This window comes from Oncorhynchus tshawytscha, linkage group LG16, assembly GCF_018296145.1.
Source record: "Oncorhynchus tshawytscha isolate Ot180627B linkage group LG16, Otsh_v2.0, whole genome shotgun sequence".
Taxonomy (NCBI): Eukaryota; Metazoa; Chordata; class Actinopteri; order Salmoniformes; family Salmonidae; genus Oncorhynchus; species Oncorhynchus tshawytscha.
This window is the reverse complement of record NC_056444.1, coordinates 25,245,709-25,263,173: the sequence shown is the minus strand read 5'-3', so window position 1 is coordinate 25,263,173 and position 17,465 is coordinate 25,245,709. Positions and strand designations below refer to the sequence as shown.

The following is a 17,465-nucleotide window of genomic DNA, read 5'->3' as shown; positions in this document are numbered from 1 at the left end:
CTGCACTTCCCCTGTGCACTTGGCTGCTCCTTGTTAGAGGGGCCACTCCCTCTTCATCTCTTTCTCCCCTCATCCCCCTCTTTTCCTCTGCTCCATCTCTGGAGCACCCCGTCCCCTCAGTCGCTCCCTCCGCCAGTCTGTCCCTCCATCTCTGGAGCACCCCGTCCCCCAGTCGCTCCCTCCGCCTGTCTGTCCCTCCATCTCTCTAACATTCTCTCCCGCCACATCATTTCCCTCCCCCATCCTCTCTTTTGGCTGGTGGTGTAGCTGTGGCCCTAACAAGGCCAGAGGAGTGAGACACTGGGATTAGGGAGCCGTGACAGGGAGATTCTAATCAGCTCTACACACATAGTGAGAGAAACAGGAGACCATCTCTCCCTCCCTCTCCTCTTCCTCCTGAACTCTCGCTCTTCTGCTTTAGGTCTTGGCTGAAGACATCCCCTTTTTTGGTTTTTACCAACTGATGAAAATATTTCCTTTGTATTGTACTGGAAGGTGTTTCAGTTTCGTAAACTGAGCTGGGTTGAGCTGCAGAACCTCCAGTGGCGAGGGTCCACACATTGTACTCTACAGGCTGTCAGAGAGAGGGTCGACCCCTGGTGACCTCTGTGGGGGTTCATGGGTTTGTGGATCTGTGAAGCATGCCATCTGGGGCATACACACACACACACACACACACACACACACACACACACACAGTGAGGGCAGTGGGGCGATGCTGGGAGAGGCCAGCCAACCAGAGGAGCAGTCAACGACACCTGCGCCCACATACAGTGTCTGTGTGCAATAGTGTGTTCGTGTGGTCAGTCTTACCCAGTTCAGGGGGCAGCACAGTGAGCCTGTTGCCCTGAATGTGGAGCTCTTTGAGCTGGGCCAGGTCTCCTATCTCTTTAGGCAGAGAGATGAGGTCATTATCCCTCAGACTCAGCTATGGAGAGGAGGATAGGGGTGAGAAGGGGGGTAATGAGAGAGACGTAGAGATGAAGGACGAGAGAGAAAGACAAAAGGGAGTAAGAGGGGGGATAGAGAGAGGAAAATAGGGATTTATACATTCTGAATAAAATAAAATCACATTTTATTGGTCACATGCACGTGCTTAGCAGATGTTATTGTGGGTGTAGCGAAATGTTCCTAGCTCCGACAGCGCAGCAATATCTAACAAATTACACAACATATACCCAGTACACATAAATATAAGTAAAGGAATGGAATTAAGAATATATAAATATATGGACGAGCAATGTCAGAGCAGCATAGGCTAAGATACAGTAGGACAGTGTAGAATACAGTATATACATATGAGAAGAGTAATGCAAGATATAAAAACATCATTGAAGTGACTAGTGTTCAATTTATTAAAGTGGCCAGTGATTTCAAGTCTATGTATATAGGCAGCAGCCCCTAACGTGCTAGTGATGGTTATTTAGCAGTCTGATGGCCTTGAGATTGAAAATCAGCCTCTGTCTCTTGGTCCCAGCTTTGATGCACCTGTACTGACCTCGTCTTCTGGATGAGGTCAATGTATATAAAACATTAAATGTGTACTGTTTGCACAGCAGACATTCATCCACATCCAGTTGAAGTCGGAAGTTTACATACACCTTACCAAATACATTTCAACTCAGTTTTTCACAATTCCTGACATTTAATCATAGTAATTAATAGTAATAGTAATAGTATTGTTGTCTTAAGCCATTTTGCCACAACTTTGGAAGTGTGCTTGGGGTCATTGTCCATTTGGAAGACCCCTTTGCAACCAAGCTTTAACTTCCTGACTGACATCTTGAGATATATCTTCAATATATCTAAATTTCCCAACCTCATGATGCCATCTATTTTGTGAAGTGAACCAGTCCCTCCTGCAGCAAAGCGCCCCCACGACATGGTGCTGCCTTCCCCGTGCTTCATGGTTGGAATGGTGTTCTTCAGCTTGCAAGCCTCCCCCTTTTTCCTCCAAACATAACAATGGTCATTACGGCCAAACAGATCTATTTTTGTTTCATCAGACCAGAGGACGTTTTTCCAAAACGTACGATCTTTGTCCCCATGTGGAGTTGCAAACTGTAGTCTGGCTTTTTTATGCTGGTTTTGGAGCAGTGGCTTCTTCCTTGCTGAGCGGCCTTTCAGGTTGTGTTGATATAGGACTCGTTTCACTGTGGATGTAGATACTTTTATACCTGTTTCCTCCAGCATCTTCACAAGGTCCTTTGCTGTTGTTCTGGGATTGATTTGCACTTTTCGCACCAAACTATGTTCATCTCTAGGAGATAGAACGCGTCTCCTTCCTGAGCGGTATGACGGCTGCGTGGTCCCATGGTGTTTATACTTGCATGCTATTGTTTGCACAGATGAACGTGGTACCTTCAGGCATTTGGAAATTGCTTCCAAGGATGAACCAGACTTGTGAAGATCTACAATATTTTTTTCTGAGGTCTTGGCTGACTTCTTTTGATTTTCCCATGATGTCAAGCAAAGAGGCACTGAGTTTGAAGATAGGCCTTGAAATACATCCACAGGTACACCTCTGACTCAAATGATGTCAATTAGCCTAAAGCCATGACATAATTTTCTGGAATTGTCCGGGCGGTTTAAAGGCACATTCAACTTAGTGTATGTAAACTTACGACCCACTAGAATTGTGATACAGTGAATTATAAGTGAAATAATCTGTCTGTAAACAATTGTTGGAAAAATTACTTGCACAAAGTAGATGTCCTAACCGACTTGTCAAAACTATAGGTTGTTCACAAGAAATGTGTGGAGTGGTTGAAAGAAAACGAGATACACTTAGGTTGGAGTCAATATATGTAAACCTCCGACTTCAACTGTATACTAAACAATGATTTCCCGTCTACAATCAGAATAAAACATCTTGAGACATCACAATAGGAGAGACACATGCCATTTGAAGTCCTTATTGTGGGGAACTGTCACTCCTGGCAGTTCTAGGTGACGGACAATACAAGGAACCAACCAAGCAATCCGAAGGAGAGAAAGGAGACCACTGATATTCAGAGGGAGATATTTAGATAAATGACTCACAATCTGCAGCTTGCCCAGCTTGCCGATGTCTGGAGGAAGCATCTCAAAGTCGTTGTCACTGAGATAGAGTGCACGCAGGGTAGCTGCAATTTACACAGGAGTTGGTTAGTGTGTGTGTGTGCACTGGACTTTCAGTCCTAACCAGGCCGAAGCGTGATCAATAAGACCAGTCACGGCTGATTAATAACCGTTTGCAAGCTCTGGGCAGCTGACACACACATGGGTCAAACATAGATTTACTGCTGCTTGTCTAGTCAGGGGGGGTGTCTATATAAACAAACACACATACTGACACACTGGAAGACAGCAGCTCACACTGCCTCTCATTCTCTCTCACACATACACAGAGACACATACACACACAGAGACACCCACACAGAGACACCCACACAGAGACACACACTCCCACACCCAGAGACACACACGCAAACAAAGAGACAGACTAGACCAAAAGGGTAATCTTCAGATTCACTGACACTATTCTTCCATCAGGGATTTGGGGAGACATCCAGACAGACAGGCATACTTCCTGGTATGTCACTCTAAGGGAAACAGATCCTTTGGAGCAAAGTAAAATACCAAAAATAGCCACATTACAGGTGTCTAATAGCAATAATGAAAGTGCATATCCTCCTTCTTGTATCTCTGATTAAAGACAATCATATGCACCTCATTCATTAATCAGTGGCTGTTTAATTTGGGCAGGGAATTAGTAGCAATCTGTGTGTGTGTGTGTGTGTCTGGGCATCGTAGCCCCCTCCAGCTTTGATAGATGGAGTGGGGAGGAGAGGAGGTAGTGTGCGAGGCGGGGGAGGGGGGGAAATAAGATTAAAATGGCGCCGATTGCTGTGTGAATAGTGCTTTCATTATGTCATCATCAGTATTAAAATAACAGGCCATTAGTAGAGCTAGCACAGCAGCCTCAGAGAGAGAAACAGTCAGAGATGGGGAGACCAACTCTCTCTCTCCCACTTTAGGTCTTGGTTGAAGACATCCCCTTTTCAGTTGTTTTTACATTTTTATCAGAGAGGGTGCGTCAATTACCAGAACAGGGTGGTGGATGGAATGGAGGAGTTGATTGGAAAGATGAGCCCCATGATGATGATGTGCTTGACTCAGTAATAAGAATGGTGGTCTGCCCAGCGTGTGGTGACAGGAGAAATATTTCAGTCGCACTTGAGTACATGTGTGTGTTTCTTCACAGGTTTCTGTGGACGTGTGTACGTGCGATGCAGTGTGTGTGTGTGTGTGTGTGTGTGTGTGTGTGTGTGTGTGTGTGAGAGAGAGTGACTCACTGAGGTAGAAGAAGTTGCCGGGCAGTGAGCTCTCGTTCAGGTTGTTGTAGGTCAGGTCCAGCACCTCCAGAGCAGGCAGGGACCCGAAGCCTCGGGGCAGAGCACTCATCCTGTTCATACTGCACGCATAATGACAGATAGAAAACAATGAGCTAAATCAACTCACAGCTTTACAACGGCATTTCCTGAGGTAGTCCTCGACTGAAGAAAAATCAGTGTCACCCTCAGCACAAGAGGACATTTCCACTTGGTCTAATGGTGAAGACATCGGTTTCCTGAGCCTGTGACATTATTTCTACAGTAAATCCAATGTACAGTGAACGCAGAGTCATTCTTTTTTCATACTAGCTGGCGTTCACCTTGGGAGAAATAAATAATTCTTCAATTGTATTGTGTAATCTCACATTCTGCATGCAAGGTCACATATAGTCCTTCTGTTAGGCATATTCTTATAGATAGTGGCAGAACTGTTTAAGGATTCTATAGAATGAGCTCAGGAAGAAGGAGAGGATCAAGGTGTCACTGGGCCTAGCCGGAGATCAGGTCCTGATTGAGCCCAACCATTTAAGCCTCAGTCTATACATCTCCAGGTATTACATTATCAATATCCACACACACACCACAAGAGGCTAGGCCGTCTCAAAGACACAGGGAACACAGTGGAGCGCCTTGCTTTCAGGGCGGATTTGAAAAGCAAAAACAAATTGATTCTGCGACGCCAGGATATGGTTGCAAGGCAATTACAGGTTGGGAGGCAGAGATTGTTTTGACAAATGAGATCAGGTTGGTAGGTACACACAAATTCGCCTGCACACACACACATCAGACACACACAGTACAGAGTACACACACCGCGCTGAAAGGGACAGTGGGTCTTGAATACGTCTGCGAGGCTTATGTTTCCTAGATTATGGTTGGGAGACGGTGCAGCTGACAGCCAATCCATAAGAGACGCAGAATGTCAGAGCGGTGGAGGAGATTGTAAAAACTTTGGTAATCCCGCGTGACATTGAGACCAATCCCTTATCGCCAGCCCCCATCTTTCAGTGGTGAGGGGGGCCCACAAAAGTATTTGGGGTTAAAACTGTAACGGGCAAACTGTTAATTCCACACATTTGGGCTGTGACTGAACTGGAGTAGAACATAGGAAGAGAAGAGAGAAAACTCTCAAGTAGGACTTGTAGATTTTTTACCTGGTCAAACCACGAGTCACTTGTCCCAAACATTTTAAAATTGTAAAAAGAAGACCTATAACACTATTCTGACATAATTTTAAGATGCAAGGAACCACTCTACAAAATCAAATGCGTTAACATATTTTTTTTACCAGAGAATCAGAAAGGAATATAGGCTACACAGCCTATTGGCATCTTTGCATATTCAAGCCTCTGAATACAACAGTCCCTTTAAGGCTCTCATGGAGGATGGTTGGCCACCCTGGGTAGTTTTTCAAATATTTCAACATTCCAATTACTTTTGTATATGTCTACGGTTCAAAACAGTGTCTGGAAAGTTCTGGAACGACAGATCCAAAATTCATACAACCACTGCACATAAAAAAAGAAAGAAGCTGATGCAACAGATCAGACCATTTAGCTTAAAAATGTTGATAGAGTTTTATTTCTTCATATTATAAAGCTCAACAATGCACACATGGCTGTAGGCTATTTGCGAACGTTCCAAAATGCAATTAGCAGAAAAACACTTCTCAAACGGGCACCCACGCACAAGCGGTTTCACGTGACAGATGACAATATCCATTCGAAATGAAGAAAAGGAAAATGTAAAAAGATGCATCAACTAGCATGATGGATTACTGACTAGTACAATGCCTTTGGCTGCTGGACAATAAAATAACGTCGATTTGAAAACCTACAGAACAACAATTCCCTCAACATTTCTATGCTCATAATTTGGCTACTTTGAAACAAGACATGCTTCGTAAAATGACATAAAACATGCAGGTTTTAAAACAATTAAGTTTCCGGTGGAATAGTTTTGAAATGCTGACCGCCTCTGCTCAGGTTCAAGGTGGGTGAGGTGCGGGGCGCAACAGGCACGGACCTTCACTCGACCATTACATCTGAACGAACGGTGCCTCTGGTACGTCGACAGAATCAAGTCTTTAGAAGTTCATGTGAATTATCCTCCATTGTATTTGGCCAAACGTGACTGGCGTTTAGCAGATATCTGTGTAATTAAAAGTCTCATTAAAGTTTGGCTACATTTTCCGTCGCCTCCCTCATGTCGGCATCGGTTTGGACATGAGGCTGTAGCCAATGTGCTTATCACCTACACTTTGTAGCCTTTTTATATATGTACATGAAAAATGTATTTGAATGTTATTCCAAAGTTGGCCTGTGATCTGAGTAATTGTTTGATATTGTAATTTGTGTGAAAAAACAAGTCTTTACTTGTCCATTTTGACAACTTAAATCTATATTCTTCTTGTTAAACAAATTTTTGTAATTGTCCCAGACAGAAGGAAAAGCGTTAATGCCGAGTACTGGACCAGAGGATGAGAGTAGGAAACAGGTTGTGTTCCGCCTTTAAGTGCTCACAGAGGACAGCAATACACGATATGAAGTTGTCTCTGAGCCTCTCGATGTTGTCTTGGCAAATAGCTAATTATACACCATGCCTCACGCACACCAGTCTTAGGTTTAGCCTTGTCCCTTTGTGCTGTGCATAATTTGACCTGAGAACTGAAATAGTTTGGGATTCGTCGTCTTTGGCAGACTGGTATAGGTAGGGAACATAGCTTGCTGTCTTCTATAGTCCTTCAATCTAATCAAATCAAACCTATTGCAAGCTGGTAAATTCTGCCAGTCTTTATTATGGCATTACATAGATCGACTGATCACCATATGAAGAGATGGCATACGCTCGTATTCTTACACTGTTTAGCCAGATGTGTGATCTACATTTTTCGAGGATAAATGTGTGCATACTAGTTGATAATGGTTTATTCCACTATGTGAATGTGAAGTGATGGGTAAAGCGTTAAGGGTAAATTACAGGGGTGAAGTGATTTGTGTCACAAACGGAGATGAGAAAATAACAGGATCCCTGCCCTGACAACAGCAATTCAGTTGAGCGCAGAGATACAGCCATGTCCTGAGGGGAAGAGAGAGACCCGCAAATAAACAAGTGTTCAAATTAACAGTTTCCCTCTTTCTCTCACCTGTCTGACAATGTAGGCTTTGTGAGTTTGGAATGAGGATGAAGGAGTGGCATAGCTGAAGAGCCACAGTCGCACACACACACAAGACAGAAAATAAAAATATTTAAAAATACATTCGGTGGCCTACCCAAGGTTGAGGTGTTTGAGCTTCTGCAGGCTGCTGATCTGAGTGGGCAGCTCTTCTATCTGGTTGTTGAACACATTGAGAACTTCCAGGTTCTTCAAGTCAGCCACGTTGGCAGGAATGGCTGAGAGAGAAAAACATGGAATAAAAATACAGACCACCAGTATTTCTTCCTCCCAGCCTTATTGAACATTGCATACTCTTTCATCACTTTAAAACACAACCATGGAGTCAAACTACGACCAGCTGAAGAACCACTATAGTCAGGCTGATGGTACAGCGTCTTAACGAGCCAATTATCATCCTGTATGTCTTTGATGGCTCATTTAGCTGCTCTATGGCCAGGGCAATCAGGGCAGAGGTTTGACATTTTAATGATGGGGCCATTTCTTTTGTTCCCTACACCTCCCCCTATTTTCCCCTCTCACCCTTATCCTCCGGCTCCTCATCCTTTCCTCCCCTCCCCTCCCCTCCCCGAGTCAATTTTTGAGAGGTGGACAGAGATCGATAGGGAGATAATGAGATGATGCCTCTATCCGATTAGAGGCCTGATCAATGAAGGCGTTGTTTAAGAAGGGATGGGGGGGGTACACAAACAGAACAGGTGGACCTGACAGGAATGTCCCTGGGGAGATCAGGGTGACTGAACGTGTCCCTGCCATACCGTTTCCATATCACAGGGACAACATGTCACAAAGGCTAGTCTTTGAGGGGATTGCTTTTCAGTGATGAGACATAATTGTTATAGTTACATACCACAATATTATTTAGGACGATATTTTATCAATACTTGGATTTTTTTGTTGTTGTTGCTAGGTACCATTAGCTAGCACTAGTCGGCTGTACCTGCGCCAAAACTCCTGTATTGTTCATCTTATAGCTTGTTTTTAAATAGTGAGCCAATAGGTTTGTTTTCAGCACTTATTTCCATGACTGATCAAAACTAATTTTCTCATGCTCTCTCTTCACTCTCTGCAGCAGTCATATAGTGAGCAATATGATTGGAAGATCAAATCACAATTTCAGTTCCCGTAAATATAGACTTGTGACAATCATATGAGTCGCAATACTTATCGTATCAGCACCTAAGTATCGTGACAATATTGTATTGTTAGGTCCCTGGCAATTCCCAGCCCTAGTGCTTGTGTGTGTGTGTGTAATCTCTGTAGTCTGTAACTAAAGCTTAGTAGCATGTGGAATTAAAAGTATACCAGGGAGAGAGACTTTGTCAACCAAGTCACAACCGGTCCAGTCTGAATCCAAGTCCATGTCACAACCGGTCCAGTCTGAATCCATGTCCATGTCACAACCGGTCCAGTCTGAATCCATGTCCATGTCAGTCCATGTCACAACCGGTCCAGTCTGAATCCAAGTGTCCAGTCTGAATCCAAGTCCATGTCACAACCGGTCCAGTCTGAATCCAAGTCCATGTCACAACCGGTCCAGGTCCAGTCTGAATCCATGTCCATGTCACAACCGGTCCAGTCTGTCCAGTCTGAATCCATGAATCCATGTCCATGTCACAACCGGTCCAGTCTGAATCCAAGTCCATGTCACAACCGGTCCAGTCTGAATCCAAGTCCATGTCACAACCGGTCCAGTCTGAATCCATGTCATCACTGATTGATTTAGAGTGGAGTCCAGAGCTGTGAAAAAATCGTGACTCGATTCCGATCCCTGGACTTTTAGAGTCCATTTCTCTCCATCTATCCCAGTGGTTTACCCCGCACCACAAAATCAATTCCATTCAGGCTCAGTCTCAATAGATCTGTGAATGTCCACTGAATCAATGCAGAGTGAACATAGGGTCACAGAGTACTGGACCTGGCCACGCAGATCTAGGCCTACACCTCAATCAATACAACACTCCAGTGATCTCTTTACACACTATTAATTTACTACACCTGCCCTGTATTCATGCGAGTAAAGTTAAACACTTAGACATGCTGAAGACGATACGATTTCATACTACAGATAACACTTTTTTGCTTAATTGTGTTTAATTGCTAGTCTCAATGGAGATAAATGAGGGAGAGAGAGCAAGCGAGAGAGAGAATAGTGTGTGTGCGTATGATATTAAGTGTGTGGTATTAAGTGGGTGATATTAAGTGTGTGCCCTCTTGAGTGTGTGTGAGAGGAGGCGGCTGGGTTCAGGTTGGTGCAGCCGGCATGGGGACCCTATGACACTCGGGAGTTGTTAATGATCAGATAGATAGATTGATGGTAATAGGGGAGAGACGTGTTCGGGAAACGGTCCCAACCTTTGGCTAAGCAGCAACAGCCATCTCATTTCCCCTCTTTCTCCTGCTCCCTCACTAAGCCTCTCTCTCCCTTCCTACGCTGCTCACTCTCCCTCCCATAGGCTAAGTAAGCACCCTGCTCACCCAGATCACCCTTCTCGTCACCTTCCTCTTCCTCCTCTCTAATGAAAGACTTTCCAAATGTCACTGTAATATCTGACTACCTTGAAAAGTTCAAAAAGACGGCACGCTATCTTTTATATCTGGGAGCGCTTTAAAGCAGGCAGGACAAGATCAGAGCCACGGAGGGGAGAGAGGGGAAAACCCCAGTAGAGGTACGGCAAGACGAAGAGTAAAGCCATAAACCACAGCTCCATATTTGCAATACAGTGATTTGCTGTGTAAAAACTAAATAAATACAGCTAAGAACATTATTGCTAACAGACGGATCAGATGGTCGCACCTAAAACACCTGCAGGTAAATGGGTATGGATGATAATGGTAATTAGCTATTCCAAAAACAAGTCTCTGATCTTCCGCTATAAATAGCATGGAGAGAGAAATGTATAATGGATGTAATCTCAATGTGTGACATCTTAAAATGGGGATTAGGGTGAGGAACAGAACAGGAAACTCAAGATACCAGCAGTATGAGATAAACAATGTGCCAACATGATGCAGGTAGTTAGGATGTGAACTTGGAGCTGGTGTCTGTAGTAGTGACTGAAGATGCCAAGAGATCTTGCGATTTTTTTGTTGTTCATTTGTTTCAAGTGTATCCCTAGTGGGCTTGTCCCAAAATTAACTACAGACTCTTGTACAGATGATACACAAGTTAACAGAGAGACATGATTCTCTGCCTCATTCTTTGTGATTACATTGCTATGTTACCTGGTTTTATGTCATATTAATGCAATAACAGTGTAATAATGTAATAAACATATTAGCAACTTAAATTATGTTCTTCTTTAAATTACTCATAACACACACATGAACCCTAGGCTTTGAGATCCCAAATAAAAATCCTCAAGTAAATGCATACTTTGTCAAACACCCCCAGCTAAAACACAGAGAAGTGAACTGACTTTCGTTGTTCAAGCTGACTACAAAGGCCTTGGTCTCCTATGCTCATCTCGGAAAGTGAGCCTTTTAAGGTAAGTACTACAGCACAAGTGTGCACTCTAGTGGTAATAAGCACAATTTCACACCCTTGCGTTGCCATTCATAGCTGTGTATGTATGTAATTTTGTAAAAATAACTCTTTCAATAATATACACTGTGGCAAGGTTATTAGGTACGCCCATCTAGTACCAGATCGAAACCCTCCAGAACAGCCCAAATTCTTCAGGGCATGGAAACGCTGTTCAATTGGTATCAAGGGACCTAACGAGTGCCAGGAAAACATTCCCCACACCATTACGCCACCAGCTTGTACCGTTGACACCAGGCAGGATGGGGCCATGGACTAATGCTGCTTACGCCAAATCCTGACTCTGCCATCAGTATGACGCAACCATGATTCGTCGGACCAGGCAATGTTTTCAATGTTTTCAATTTCAATTGTCCAGTGTTGGTGATCGCGTGCCCACTGGAGCCACTTCTTGTTGTTAGCTGGTAGGAGTGGAACCCGGTGTGGTCGTCTGCTGTAATAGCTCATCCGTGACAAGGACTGACGAGATGTGCGTTCTGAGATGCCGTTCTGCGCCGTTATCTGCCCGTTTGTGGGCCCGCCTGTTAGCTGGTACGATTCTTGCCATTCTCCTTCCACCTCTCATCAACGAGCTGTTTTCGCCCACAGGACTGCCACTGACTGAATGTTTTATTGTTTGTCGCACCATTCTCTGTAAACCCTAGACACTGTCGTGCATGAAAAGTCACGAACACGTGACTCACTGCCTGTAGCAGCAAACCATTTTCGTGAACTGGGTGGTGTACCTAATAAACTGTCCACTGGACCTACGTGTATAGTGTGTACAATACATTAGGAACTAATATCTAATATTAAGTTGCACTGCATTTTCCCCTCAGAACAGCCTCAATTTGTCACAACATTGACTCTACAAGGTGCTGAAAGTGTGCCACAGGGATGCTGGCCCATGTTGACTCCAATGCTTCCTACAGTCATGTCTATGGATGTCCTTTGGTGGTGGACCATTCTTGATACACACAGAAAACTGTTAAGATGGAAAAACCTCAGCAGCATTGCAGTTCTTGACACACTAACGCCTGGCACCTACTACCATACCCCGTTCAAAGGCACTTAAATATTTTGTCTTGCCCATTCACCCTCTGAATGACACACATACACAATCCATGTCTCAATTGTCTCAAGGTTTAAAAATCTTTCTTTAACCGGTCTCCACCCCTTCATCTACAGTGATTGAAGTGGATTTAAGAAGTGACATCAATAAGGGATCAAATATTTAACCTGTTCAGTCTATACCATGTTCCTAATGTTTTGTACACTCAGAGTATGTCCAAATCGGACAGAAACTAGGGTTGAGACAAATGTTCCCTCTATGCAGCACACCTGCGTAGCCACGCACCTCCTCCAGGACTGGCAAACAGAAGAAACGTCAGGCCGCACAGAGATGCAAGAGAAGATTGAGCTTCACTGAGTTCGCCCCATTAGTTTGCACAATACAGAGCAACGTCTTTTTTCTGTGATCGAATCAACATTATATCAGCCCCTTTTCAATGCAACAAACCAAAACAAATCTAACTTTGCAAGATTGAGTGTGTGATTTTGTTGTAAGCAGAGCCAGAGTGCAACGGAGAAGGACTCTATTGGCGTGTGTAGTCCACGAGAGGTCTTTCAATCACCCACAAGTGAATGCTCTTTTCAGATCAGAGCCGCGCGCCACTGAGCACAAAATGTGTAGGCTACATTTCAAGAGCTCTTTGAAAAGCCAGTCAGGTAAAAAGCTTATGTCTTAATTAAAGGGCCAGTGTTGTATTTTGAGACAGATTTGAATATGCAAATAAACCAAGAGGCAGAGGGGTAGCCTACATTGTCTAATTCTCTGTGTGGTAATAATAATACATTTTACTTTGTAAAGTGGTTTCTTGCATCATACAACACAATGCATTTTACATTCACCTAATTGGCCCATGGTGTTACAGACCAAGTAAGCAATCATTAATTATTGTCAAGCCCTTCATAATGTAAAAAAGTCTCATGCAATGTAGTCCTGCATTGAACACCATATAGGCTACTGTAGGCTATATCATAGAAATCAAAAGCTATTTCCATGTGAAACTGTTCTGGGAGTCGCTCCATTGGTTTTGTTGGTTGGCCTACGTTGTCCTCAAATAGCCACAATAGCCTATTGGCTACTGTCAAACTGTAAGAGTACAGCTTCAGTGTTCACTGTAAACGAGCTGTAAGTTGCACAAAATTCTCTCAAAGTTCAAGTTTCCGCTCACAAGACCCAAAATTTGCTCAGTGCCCCAAACAATGGGAGGGAACATTGGTTGAGACATCTGTCTGTCAAAGTGGAGAATACTGAAGGGACATGATTGGGTCTAAGTCTGCTTGCTTCACAGCGGAATAAACAGATAAACAGTCAGAACTTACTTGTGAGCTTGTTGTGACTCAGAACCAGCTGGGTAATGTTGGACAGTGTGACTGCAAAGTAAAAACACAAAGGATATGTCATACATGAACCAGCATTATCTGAGGAATTACTTACTACAACTGTAGTAAGTAACAGACCTGATTAGATAAAGTAAAAAAGACACTGTCATGTAAAGTGTGACCGAAAATGAACTCCCTGTTCAATTATATAAGAGTCGATCTGACCAATCCTATAATAAAAATATACTGTTTTGCCTTCAGATGCATAAGGCATGCAGCAGTTTGTAGGCTACACCATTTATAATTATTATTAATTTGACCAAATCCAAACATCAACCAAGTAACAGATCACACAAAAGTGTGATCACAAAGGCACTGCTTTGCTTCCTATCTATATGCTACATCATCAGCCTGATGTTGATATAGGCCTAATACTGTATAATCCCCAGAGTCAACCAATAGGAATTCAGGGCTAGACAAACGTTTCCCAACTCCGGTCCTCGCTTATCCCCAGAGTTTCCCAACTCTGGTCCTCGAGTACCCCCAGACAAGTCCACCTGATTCTACTTGTCAACTAATCAGCAAGCCATATTCAAGTGTTTTTTTTATAGAGAAGATAATGGCATTAAACAGCAACGGTAGGCCCCTACTCACATAACCCTGGAATGTCGAGCATATTTGATACACCCCTGTCGCACATATCGACCTCGGGTATATTCTTCTCCCGGCTCTCCTCTACGATTTTCTTCAAAGACTTTGACATTTTCTACAACGTAACCAGGGGAAAGTCAATGAGTTAGTTGAGTTGCTACTTTTTCCTGGTTGAATGAGCAGGATATCCAACTTTCTATGAACAAGAAAGTTAGATTGACGGCAGATAATATGGAATAGGCTAGCGTAAGTAAAATAAGTTAGAAAACCGTCCATTGTATGTCGGAAATGGTTACCTTTCGATTGGTATTAATTCCGTGAACAATTATTGTGTTAAAAGGAGAGATATTTCCAATTTACTTCCTAGACTAAGCGTCTGAACACACCCAACCGGAAGTTGATGTGCGATGATCTGTAAAATGTTCTGCATGCCATAAAAGGGCACTTCCTACAACCCAAACGTCTCCCAAAAATTCTACGAGCATAGTTCCCTTTTCCATCCAATCGTTTTCCACAATCCCAGAGAAAAAAAGAGAACGTTAACAAGGATATCCAATTGGATCCACGGTTATATCCTAACTGAATGCTCTGTTGTCCTTATTCAGCCAATCGGATAGAAGGATGGTGCAACACAAATATGCTCCGCAGTGAAACAATGTAGCGAACGACGCAACATTCTTATACAGTATCTTCTACACTGTAGACTGTATCCGACGCATCATTGACTGTATCGGTTAACCTACATTGTAAAAATTACATGAACGCTCGCATAGACATTTGAATAAGCAATAATCAACATGTTACTGATTTGAACAGGGATAGGGTTAAACTAAATTGTGATAATCTGTGATAATGAACAGTTTATAATCAGTGTGTGTGTATATATATATATATATATATATATATATATATATATATATATATATATATATATATATATATATATGTGTGTGTTAATTGGACTGTTAACTCCTCAACCAAATAAATAAAATACGACTTCCTTTATTTAATTTTTTATTTCTTAATTATTATATTGCTATTATTATAAAAACTACAGGTTATTATAAAACAATATATGGAACAAATCTGCTTAATCTATTTGTGTATTTCCCAATTTATAAATACTTATTCCATGTTCATTGCTGTGCAGTAGGGTTGCCGCTAGTTGCCACAGACACCAAGTCAAAATTCGCTGTCATAAAAATGTATGAAAACAACAATTAGCTATGGTCTTAATTTAAGGTCAGGGTTCGGCATGAGGTTAGCAGTGTGGTTAAGGTTAGGGTTAAAGTTAGGGTTAGGGTTAGGTTTAAAATCAGATTTTAACTTTGACTTTCTGGCTGTGGTCACTAGTGACAACCCATATGTAGGCTATCTATTGGATCGAGGGTTAAACAACAGTCAATTTAATCATTCATTAATAAATAATTTTTGAAAACAACCAAAACTGGGCATAACGGTGAACAAAGAATGCTTCTTTCCTTCAAATAACTTTTCTCTTTCTTCACATGATGATAAACAGAATTTAAGAATACATCACACAATAGTAGTAGAATTCCTGGGCAAGTGCCAGTCAGTAAAGTCCGTCTCCTAGCCCACTATAGTAGTAATTTCTATAGAAATCTATTTGGTAAAAGACCAAGTCTATTTTATGGCAAGAACAGCTCAAATACATTTCAAGAACTTTAAAAGTTTCTTCAAGTGCAGTTGCAAAAACCATCAAGCTCGAAAATTAAATTGCCTAGTTAAATTAAGGTGAAATAAAAAATAAAATATATTAAAAACTGGCTCTCATGAGGACCGTCACAGGAAAGGAAGACCCAGAGTTACCTCTGCTGCAGAGGATAAGTTCATTAGATTTACCAGCCTCAGAAATTGCAGACCAAATAAATGCTTCACAGAGTTCAAGTAACAGACAAATCTCAACATCAACTGTTCAGAGGAGACTGTGTGAATCAGGCCTTCATGGTCAAAGTGCTGCAAAGAAACCACCACTGAAGGACACCAATAAGAAGAACAGACTAGCTTGGCCCAAGAAACGCTAGCAATGGACATTAGACCGGTGAAAATCTGTCCTTTGGTCTGATGAGTCCAAATTGGAGATTTTTGGTTCCAACTGCCGTGTCTTCATGAGACGCAGAGTAGGTGAACGGATGATCTCTGCATGTGTGTTTCCCACCATGAAGCATGGAGGAGGAAATGTGATGGTACGGGAGTGCTTTGTGGTGACACTGTCAGTGATTTCTTTAGAATTCTAGGCAACTTAACCAGCATGGCTACCACAGCATTCTGCAGTGATACACCATCCCATCTGGTTTGCTGCTTAGCTGGGAGACAATGATATTAGCTTCAGGGTAGGCTGGGGATGGTGATTTTTACAGCAAAACATAGGCCTCTATATATAGACTGATTATATCGTTTGATTTGCAACAGGACAATGACCCAACACAAAAAAGGAAGTAGTTGGTTATTGTTAGCTAGCTACTGTTTGACAATCTCTAATGTAATCATCTTCCATCATTCGGTATTCTGTCTTTCACAGCCCTTATGGTGGGATCATCTGTAAATTTAACTTTCCTTTATATTTTTTGAATAGTTTAATGTCGTTGTTTAGCATTTTATATAACTCACAGCTGAAGATATTAACATTTTCTATTCATCCAATGTCTGCCAAGTTTTTAGATGACGGGATGACGTCATCGCTGCTCGTGTGGTGTTGGTCCATATAAACCGGATGCAGTAAACCGGTTATAAACCGGCCTGCCACAAGGAGTTCCTGGAGCGCGTTGAGCCAAGTAAAGCCTCACCGGCCAAACCCTCCCCTAACCCGGACGACGCTGGGCCAATTGTGAGCCGTCCTTTGGGACTCCAGCCACGGGCGGTTCTGGCACAGCCAGAAATGAACCCGGGTCTGTAGTAACGCCTTTAGCACTGCGATGGAGTGCCTTAGACTGCTGCGCCACTCTTATGTGACCTCTGTTAGCAGATTATTGGTAATGGCACAAGTTATAATTGGTTGTCTCTTGTTCTTGTCTTTATTTTCTGAAAGGTTACATGGTAGAGAAATGTGGCTTCAACAAAAAAGACAATCTGAAGACAGTTAAATCAAAGCTGAATGAAGACAAGGCTTCAAATGGATTAAAAGTGTTGTAATTAAGGAATTTAATAAATGTAATCAATGTTAATTAATTTAATAAAACTAAAAATGCAATTAAGTTTGTATAAGATTATTTCTTGTTTGATGAACATGGGGGAATTGTTTAGGAATGTGGAGGTTTTATGTAGTGGATACAAATATATTTGAGTAGGAAATATGTAGTGTTCACCAGTGTTCATACAGTGCCTTTGGGAA

General features: G+C 42.5%; 1 protein-coding gene across 1 annotated transcript in view; it reads right to left on the bottom strand.

The window, feature by feature from the left end:
• Positions 1-14,689, bottom strand: part of rsu1 (Ras suppressor protein 1) — a 33,673-nt gene extending 18,984 nt beyond the window's left edge. Inside the window, exons 1-7 of the mRNA XM_042299019.1 lie at positions 14,410-14,689; positions 14,117-14,228; positions 13,463-13,513; positions 7,649-7,769; positions 4,338-4,456; positions 3,043-3,125; positions 814-928 (exon numbers count right to left, since the gene is read on the bottom strand). Of these exons, the coding sequence (XP_042154953.1) occupies positions 814-928; positions 3,043-3,125; positions 4,338-4,456; positions 7,649-7,769; positions 13,463-13,513; positions 14,117-14,225 (598 nt within the window). The 5' untranslated portion in view covers positions 14,226-14,228; positions 14,410-14,689. The remainder of the gene's footprint in view (positions 1-813; positions 929-3,042; positions 3,126-4,337; positions 4,457-7,648; positions 7,770-13,462; positions 13,514-14,116; positions 14,229-14,409) is intronic.
• Positions 14,690-17,465: the final 2,776 nt, after the last annotated feature.